Genomic DNA, 9997 nt, shown 5'->3' with positions numbered 1-9997 from the left:
GACGTTAGTCAAGGAGTTGTGACCTTGCTGTCCCGGTGTGTGATGTGTGAGTGGTCTCAGACCTACCCAGAGATCGGCTAATAAGGAGCTCTGAGCTCACTGCCGTAGGGTGGTGTCTGGCTGTCTCGACAGAGACTGCAGCAGATCCGAGGTGAATACACGCCACGCGCCCGGAACGTCCCTGGTAAAGTTGACGGTAGAGGTGCCGCTTATTTTATTTTGCATAAGGTGGCAAGCCTAGAGGTATAGCTTGTCTAGAATATGAATAGTTATTTTTAATTACATACAAATATGAAAGTTTTTCTTTAAAAACATTTTCATTCCATTACACTGATGATGAGGCCTATTATATGTGATTCGCTACTGAAGTATGTGTTAAATTGTGATTATTTGATTATTTCCAATGAAACACTAATTTGTGAAAGATCATTTATTTGAATTCCTCAATATTAATAAAATTTAGAAATGTTGCATAAAGTGTACGTTTTATTTATCTCAAGGGGTAGATATTAGAATTAAAATTTACGATAATTTGTACGATATTTCTAACATTTCCAGAATTTTGTCATAAGACGATAATTTTGAGGTCCTTGTACGATAATATTGTATTCAGAATCTGGCAGACATCGTCGACAAGTGTTTTGATTTGTGTCATTCGTTGCCTTCTCTTGGAAGCAGTATTTTACACAGGTGTTCTTGGCTCTTCCGATTCTTTTTTAGCTTCTTTTTCAGCCATTTTGCTGTTTGATACCACTGGGGATCTCTTATATCGCAAAATATTTAGTATCTAATATCACATTTATGATTCCCGCCGAGTGCCACTGTATTGAATGATCGTTGTTGCGTATATCCGAGATAGAGTTATCTACTATTTCAATGCGAACATTTACCAGTAGTGGTTAGTCGTATACCCCATTTTGTACTGATTTTACCTTCAGTTGAATAATATTGCCTGACCTTCGATTGAATGAAAATATAAAGGCCGTCACTAGCAAATTTAAGTGGTCATGATATGTTGAGCTATGATAATCATAATGATTATGATAGCTAGGTCAACATGAAAATGGAATTCCTGATATTTGAGCTGAAGTAGTTCTCATGGGATGCAAAAAGTAGCTATGAGTACAATGTAATTTGAATTATGATCCATCTAGCTGTCCTAGTTCTCGAGATGTTGCATTTTGAATGGAATTAAATCGGGCCTATTTTGTCCCAGGAAATCATGCCGAAACGTGCGGTCTGACTAATCTCCGATCAACCGTAAACAATGACGGTTGTTACTGACAGGCACAATTTTATATAAAAATTTAGCATATGGTTGCATTGTGACCTATTTTCTCTAAGATAAAGATGTGTGATTTCCATGTAATTTGATCAAAGAATTACGTTTTTATCCTCTGCAAAATTACCCACCACAGCTACGAATACTGTCAAATTACATGAAAATCACACATTTTATAGAAAATAGTTTGAATAATTCAACTATATGCAATCTATTACACTAATAACACAATAGTAACAAACTTAATAGTGTAGTTTGATCCATACCACCAGTGATCATAGATAGCGGGCAGGACGAATCGTAGCTGTGGTCCGTAATATTACGGATGATAAAAACGTAACTTCTCTTTGATCAAATTACATGAAAATCACACATTTTAAAGAAAATAGTTCAAATAATTCAACTATAAGTCTATTACACTAATAATAGTAAAAATAATAGTAAGTATAATAGTATAAGTATAATAGTAAGTATAATAGTAAGAAATTTAATAGAGTGAAGTTTGATCCATACCACCAGTGATAGATAAGATGGCGGGATGGATGTTGATGTTATCCGATAATCCGACCCGATAGAAAAAACTAATTAGTACCTCCAATTTCTCAGCTCTTCTGTAACACGCTGCCTTTATTTTGGTATTAGAATAATCTGCGAGACTAGTAGTTTTCATTCATTTTGGTCAGTTGCCAATACACTGAATTTATTTAGCTCATTTTTTACGCTGAAACATAAGCCAATTTTCGATTTACTGCTGAATGCAAGCCGCCATGTTTATCTTATGTTTTTATGTACCGACATGTAACTGATGATGTAATTGTTTTAAATTTACTACGATCATAGTAAATACACTTGCATAACATTTGTATGAATGAAATTTCCCGCAGTATGTAAATTTGGCCGTTTGCATGGCGTGCACATAAAATGATGCGCTATTGTGCTCGTCATCGACATTGGCACCTCTGGTGGTGTTTGACCTACCTAGCTATGATCATTTCCTTGGAGCGAGATATTTGTGTTTCCAGCTATATTTGTGTGGTAGTAAAACGTATCTTCTTATAGGATCCCGAATTCTTAATATTACGTATTTTAAAAAGCCACAGGTAATCCAACATGCTTATCATAATTTTCTTGAAATTTCTAAATACTCCCAGACCCAGGCATGACAATTCACCAAATAATGTGTTTGAAGTGTGTTGCTGTAAGCTGAGGCACAATCTGAGGTGAACCTGGTTTTATTTGATTAAACTCGTCAGCTTGGTAATATAATAACCAGGTGAGGATACTTGGTTTGCAGGTTTGACATAGGTTAACTACAGGATATCATTGTAGTTGATCATCATCATATAAACTTTTTACTTTCTTCTAGACTTACTTGAGGGATTGATGGTTTCCATTGCTGACACAGCAATCTGCAGGACCTTGTTGTACATCTTCTTAGCATTTGTTTGCCTCTAATACTCCTATCGTTTAGGTTGTAGTATTCAGTGAACAGATGGGGTAAAATTCCAGAATCACACAAACACGAATATTTAACATGAAACTTCCGATGTCCAATAGCTCCTAACCTAACCAAAAGTAACTATGCCATAGAAAAAAGGTAAATTATTAGAAATTCACATTAGATGATATAGTAATAGAAACTTAAATAATTTTGTAAATTATAATACATCAATGTAGTATATGTTATTCTTGACATAATTAAAAAAAAATTTGCTAAAAGCTATAAATGAACAAATGTAGCCGCTTTAGTTGCTAGAGATACCATCTTTGTATTGGTAGAGGCTGAGGCCAAAGAAATTAAAGTATGACAAATTCGTCTAATCTAACGAAACCTAACCTACCAACTTAACCTAACATTTACTTACTTTACTTTTATGTGTTTATTCTCAACTCTCGCTCCATCTTTCTGATGCTCTGGGAGTCAAACCTCATATCATCATTGTGGTAATTTATTACACATTATAAAACTCACTAATTTGCATGTCTTGAGTGTAACAATCACCAAATAGATACGTTTTCAATTTCTTCTTGAAAGTATCAACATTATTACTTTCCTTTATCTCTCTGGGAAGTCGATTAAATAGCCTTGGGGCAGATGTCCTGAAGGCCCTAAATCCCACTTGAAGATTACATCTTGATTCAACCAGCATAAAAGGATCATCACTACTACCATATGATATGGCTGATCCAGGTTGATGATCTTCCAGTATTTGCCTTAAGTAATCTGGTTTCCCATATCTAATTGTCTGGTATACCATAACACAAATTTTAAATATAATTCTGGCTTTAATAGGAAGCCAATGAAGCTCTATCAGTACAGGTGTAATTCTGTCACGTCTTGCCACACCTTTTATTAATCTAGCAGCCCTGTTCATGATATACTGTAATTTCCTTAGCTGGTAGTTTGGCAATCCATAGTATAATGAATTACAGTAGTCTAGTCTACTAATAACATGATTGTGTATAAGTTTTCTCAATGAAGACTCATCAATATATTTCTTTACAAATGCAATATTTCTCAGATGATAGCCTGCCATTCTAACAATTTTGTCTATTTGTTCTTTCATGGATAGGTTTCTATCTATCAACACTCCTAAATCCTTCACTGATTTACTTACATCACTCTCACTTCCTCCGATATTTAGACTTTGAATATCCTCCAGCCTACTTAGATCTCCTCTTATTCCAACAATCAGATAGTCTTAACCTCATTCAATTTTAACAGTCTTAAATCCATCTATTCCTTAATTTCCATCATAATCTCTCTTAGCTTTCTTACTGTGTCATCAACATTATTGAATGTTGAATAAAACTGGGTATCATCAGCAAATGGCTTAAAGCTTACTCCATGTCTCTTTAGTATATGTAATAGTTAAATTGTATTGATACAAAAAAGAATAGGACCCAGTACACTCCCTTGTGGAACCCCTCTTGATAGATTCTGGGTTCCAGACAAAGAATTTCCCATCTGTACACATTGGGTTCTCCTTTCAATGTAGTCCTTCATAAGCTCCAGTGCCTCATCTTAACACCAATATTTTCCAGATCTTCCACTTACAAACTGCACCACAGTATCAAAAGCTGCACAGTAGTCCAAAAGTATCAGAACACCATACTTTCAATCATCCATCAAAAGAATCAAATCATTTATCACAGAATGTAGTGCAGTTTCACTTGAGTATAGTTGCCCATAAGCTGATTGTTCATCAGGCAAAACTTGTTTTCATTGTAAAAATTCTTTAAATTGATCCAGAATTACACCTGTCATCTCTGATAAGAAAGATAAACTTGACACCAGTCTATATAAGCTTAAAAGTTGACTATCTAGAGCTTCCTTGATAACAGGTTTAATAAAAGCAATTTTTTCATGTTTTGGAAGAGTACTCTTGACTATGGAGAATGGTTGTGTGTGAAGGATGTTGTGGTGCATGGAGTGGAGTGGGTGAGTTGATGTGTGTGAGCAAAATTTGACGCAGCCCGAAGGGATTTCTTCCCGTCATCTTTTCTGCATGGAGGGACGGAGAGGGGGGGTTGCCGATTTGATGAGGCGGCCTTGCTGTGGATGTGCTGTGCCTTGCAGCGCTGCCTCTGGCCTGGGGCGGTGGACAGGGTGTGGAGGTGGCCCGTTGTCCGGGGGATGCTAGGATGGGAGGGAGGGTGGAGTGTGTTTAGGGATGGAATGGGTGGGAATGATTTTATGCCTTTTTCTTTTTGGCTACCTCCCTTGTAAGGGGGAAAAATCCTTGGTATATGTATGTACTCTTGACTATGCATAGGTTGATTATTTCAAGATAAATCTTCAAAATGTTGCTAATTTTCAAGCTACTTTTAAAATCCAATATTGGAAATGGACCTCCTTCACTGTAAGTCAGCTTCGCTTTACAAAAAATCTCCTTAATCTTACCAATATCAACACAATGAAATCTAGATGATTTTACTTCAGGGTTTATCATAGGCCTCTAAATTCCCTTCTAGCACTGCTAGTACGTCTTCTACACCAGAGATATTCAACTCTACATTTTTCCCTTCTTGCTATTTTAGTTTCATGGTGATCGATACTTTACAATAATTTCTTTTTCTATGCTAGGACAAGCATTGTCATATTCTTTTTTTGAAGTCTTATTATACAACTTTGTGTAACAACATACATATTCTTTCAGCCTAATATTATGTGTACAGAGATCATTTATCTTTTCATTTATTTCATTCATTATCCCATCTATTACCACGTCTGCCTACCTAACCTAACCTGCATTTAGTAATGCAGTACCTGTAATTCTAGAGGTTGTCAGGGTCGATGTCATCTCTGGCCTCTGAATCTGTCAAAACAAAGATTGTATCTAAAGGAATCGAAGCGATTTCATTCATTTCTGTATAGGTTTTAGCAAAGTTTTCTGTTATTGATTTCTGCCAAGAAAAATATTTATTACATTGGTGTATTATAATTTACAAAATATTTAATTTTCTAATGCTATACCATGTTGATGTAAACTTCTAAAAAAAATACAGAAAAAAGGTAAATATAAAGTTTCTTTGTGTCTCAGGTGTAATTCTTGGTAATTTTTTAAAGTGCATACTAAGCAATATAGCATTAGAAATTTAAATACCAATTTTGTAAATTATATTATAATACATGAATGTAATGTATGTTTTTCTTGGCAAAAATAATAAATGGAAGAAGTTGATAAAAGCAATTCACTAATGAACGGTGCTGTGGAGATGGCTTGAGATGCCAGCTTGAAACATCAAGTGGAGGTACTGTATTTGGCTGACGACTGGTCACCTGGTGGGGGATGGAACCATGCTGCCTGGGTAAAGAAAGCATGGACAAGTGTTTCCTCTTTGTGGGTGCTAGTGAATAAATATCTAGCCAAATACTGAAAGAGGAATTTGCCTTGTATCCCAGGCTGGTTTACCCACTTTACAAAGGATTACAAAGGCGGAGCATGCCGACATGAGACCTTTTGGTCCACTTCTTAATGTCTCTTTGAGTAGGTGTGCTATTCTGCACTGTAGGCCCCTCTCTTCCCCTTAAAAAAGAGAAAAAAAACCCCTGAAAAATCACTACCAACTAGTGTAAAAAGAATACATACATGTATGTAAAAAGAATACATACATGTATATATGTAAAAAGAATAAATGGTGAATTTATCATTTTTATTAATTTAGATGTACATAAACAGTATTATTTGCATCAAATAATTTGTGAATATATCCTAGGAAAAAGCAAACATGTTAAGCAAACAATAGGAGAAACTGATTTCCACATGAAATTATGTAAATACCAAGAAAATGGCGTGCTTTTTCTGGGACCAGGCCTATTCTGTGTTAATATTGGCTGGTGGTGGAATTGGAAGCATGCTGGTTTTGCATTCACATAGTTCTGGGTTTGAATCATCCATTTCTCTAAATACCAGCAGTGACTGTTACTTGCCTCTTGGTGCAAGCTCACCACCACAAACTACACTAGTAGCATATTAATCAAACATCCACCATAACCTACCACCCAAACCACACAAAACAGCTACACAGAAACTCAGATTACAAATAAAGCCCTTCAAAAAAGACCAACTTCATACTATAAATACAAACCCCATAATACAAGTCCCACAGAGAAAATCCTCCCATACCAGACAAGAATTACACCAGCACGACTGTACTTAGAACACCATCCAACATTTAAGATAATGCTGACACAGAATAGGCCTGGCGATTGATTCAAACTGCCCCAGATACAACCATCACTCAGAAGACAGAACACCTCATACTACTACGACATGCACAAACAATACCCAGACAACAACACTGTCTTTTCTCTAAGTGATTCATAGTCCTGTCCTGAGGCTGATGCCAGTTTCCTGAAGGCTGCAGGTCTTCTACAAGATAGACCAGGGGTAATGGATTGATTGATTGTTTAACAGACATTCTCTTTTTACTCAAGGGTGCCTTAACCCCACATTCATCCATTTATCTCGTTTTTGGTCATCTCATCAAGTTCACGCCATTCATCTCTACATTCCACATTCTTTATGCTGATCTTTCCCCACTCATTCTATGTTAGCAAACCATCCCAATATTATTTCACCAGCCCTGTCTGCCAGCTATGTTTCTGCCATTTCCTCACAAATTATTTCTCTGTGAAACTGATGACAGTGTTGCTGTGAGAAAGATGTGAGAGAGAATTATCTTTCTGTCACCCATCCTCAGACCCTATCAAATTCCTTGCATCCATGTGGAGGTGCAACCCTGACGGGTCTTTGGACTGGGTCCAAGATATGTCAATTTTGTATTTCACCCACATTTAAACTTGAGATCTGACAACTGGAATTTGTTCCCCTCATGTTATTTTCAATCACTATATACCAATACAGTTCAGACATCAGTCTAAGGTTTCTTTCCTGATAAATGTATGGTAGGGCCTGAGGACCATTGGTAACCACTGTGGGGCTGTATTGATTGATTGATACTGTTCAGATGTGGTTCCACAACAAAAGTGGATATAAAATTTTCTTCTGCAATTTCTTTGAGGCATAGGTTCTTTGGCTTTATCCTGAAAATCTATATACTTTTAGATATTGATATTGTTAGTACCAAATTAATTTTTCATGCAAAGAAGTTCTCTTGGGAACTTAAGTGTATTTTAAGTTAACAATTGTAAGTATATATTTTTAATTCTTTTATACAGGAGCAAGTGGCCATTAGGTGAAGACAATGTCAAAGAAGCACAAATTCACTAGGGTGAGACTTGTGTATTAGAAAATACAGTTTGTTAATGATATTCTCATAAGTCTGGTACTTTAATCTGAATAGTGAAATAAATTGAATTCACATAAAGGGTTTTGAACTTTTATGCTGTATTATCCTATATGTGAAGTGTATTTGCACATTTCAGAAAGAAGCAGAAGATATTATGGAAACAGAAGTTAGGAATGGCTACTTCTGGGCAGACACTAGAAATAAATATTACTTACAAGATGTCATTGGTATGTATTGAATCTTGTGGCAAGCCATAGATATTGGTTGCACTATTATCCAAGACTTATTGTCCATATACAGATAGTCTGTAAGATGAACTGATTGCTAGGTTAGGTTAGCATTAGATATTATTGTATTATTCATAACATTGTATTTATCCAAACATGTAGTCACAAGCAAAAGTTTTGACCCACAGTACAGTTCTCATGATGTATGCATACATATATATATATATATATATATATATATATATATATATATTTATATATATTATATATATTATATATATATATATATATAATATATATATACATATATATTTTTTTCAAGTAGTATTTAGATTGCAGTTAGATTATTTTCTTGAATAGAAAATGTGCTACATGCTTGACAGAAAAAATAATATTGATATTGTGAGGATTATAGTGTGGGTTAAAACCTCTGCTTGTGAAGTAGTGGATCCCTGCTGTGGATGTATTGTCTTGCTGCATTGCTTCTGACCCAGGCAATGGGTGGGGGACAGGGATGACCCTTTATCCACAAGGAGCTAAGATGAAAAGGAAATAAATGGGTGACAAATGGGAGTAGGATAGGTGGGGATGGGTGCATACCTTGACTGGCTATGGCCATTATAGAGGGAAGAAACCTTTGGTGTGTATATAGATAGTAATTGCTTTATAAATGGGGTGACCATGTCAAAACATACATCCACTTGTCAAAAGTCATATGAAACCCTCCCACTTTAACACAATAGGAATGCAGGATTACCTGCTTTCTGCTATGTAAGTGTTCATAGATTTGTTTATCTTCAGATACCCTGTACAACAGTATTCAAGGAAATGACTACCTTGTGGAATGTGTACAGAATCAGAACTCGGAAAGACTTAAAGTAGTCTGTGGTGTAAGTAAATTTTTTCTTATGTATTGACCTTTGCCTGTTGTGTGAATAATTGTTTGAATAATGATAATTTTATCTGTGATAGAGGAAATCTCTATTCATAAAGAAATGATGCTACTTTATTGTACTGCAACTGTCCCTCCATTATACTATCCCCCCACTTTTAATAATGTCCTTTACCACTTCTCTGAATATACATTTCTTTTTTTGCCGAACCCTGTGGTAGGGGAGAAATAATAGTACCACTGAGCGCACTTGGGTTGTAAAAGGTGACAAAAACAGGACAGGGATAAGACTAGGTATCCTATTTTCTGTAGCCCCAAAGGGGACATTCCTGAGAAAAAATAAAAAATAAATAAAGCAGTCATAAGAAGGTCTGGGAAGAGTTTTCTAACCATGACCCTAAGGTTTGGGTCTTTTAATGTGCGTAGGTGTGGTACAGGTGAGAGTAAAAGGGAAGAGATAGGCAGTATGTTTGTGAGAAGGAAGATGGATGTGTTGGCATTGAGTGAAACTAAGTAGAAAGGGACTGGTGAGTTTGAATTTGGGAGTGGGTAAGGAGTGAAGAGAGGACAAGGGAGAGAAGGGCTGGCTATATTAGTAAGTGAAGAGATAGATAAGCGTATGGTGGAGTGGAAGGAGGTTTCTTCAAGGTTAATGTGGATGAAGGTAAAACTGGGAAGGGAGAGGTGGGTCTTTGAAAGTACATATGGTCTTGGTAGTAAGAAGAATGTAGAGGAAAGGGAGACTTTTGGATAGATTTAAACTAGTCCATAGAGTGTTTAGGGAGAAATGTCAAAGAAGTGGTATTAGGAGATCTCAGGACTAGGTAGGAGTGGTTAGGA

At 36.0% G+C, this 9997-nt stretch overlaps 1 protein-coding gene across 4 annotated transcripts in view; it reads left to right on the top strand.

Annotated features, from left to right (window-relative positions):
- The first annotated feature begins 602 nt into the window (after positions 1 to 602).
- LOC143038912 (uncharacterized) overlaps positions 603 to 9997 on the top strand; it is a 65892-nt gene continuing 56497 nt past the window's right edge. The window contains exons 1-4 of one of the 4 annotated variants that reach the window (XM_076208651.1): positions 603 to 690; positions 7968 to 8020; positions 8175 to 8265; positions 9067 to 9155. In XM_076208651.1, coding sequence (XP_076064766.1) covers positions 7994 to 8020; positions 8175 to 8265; positions 9067 to 9155 — 207 coding nt within the window. In that variant the 5' untranslated portion in view covers positions 603 to 690; positions 7968 to 7993. Of the gene's footprint in view, positions 691 to 846; positions 899 to 2433; positions 2556 to 5974; positions 6038 to 7967; positions 8021 to 8174; positions 8266 to 9066; positions 9156 to 9997 lie in introns of those variants that run through there. The other 3 variants (XM_076208655.1, XM_076208653.1, XM_076208654.1) reach the window with 3 other exon arrangements.

Source organism: Oratosquilla oratoria, chromosome 25, assembly GCF_046742065.1.
Source record: "Oratosquilla oratoria isolate Oo_2021 chromosome 25, ASM4674206v1, whole genome shotgun sequence".
In the NCBI taxonomy this organism is placed as follows: domain Eukaryota; kingdom Metazoa; phylum Arthropoda; class Malacostraca; order Stomatopoda; family Squillidae; genus Oratosquilla; species Oratosquilla oratoria.
The sequence above is the reverse complement of the archived record's forward strand: the minus strand, read 5'-3'. Positions and strand labels throughout refer to the sequence as shown.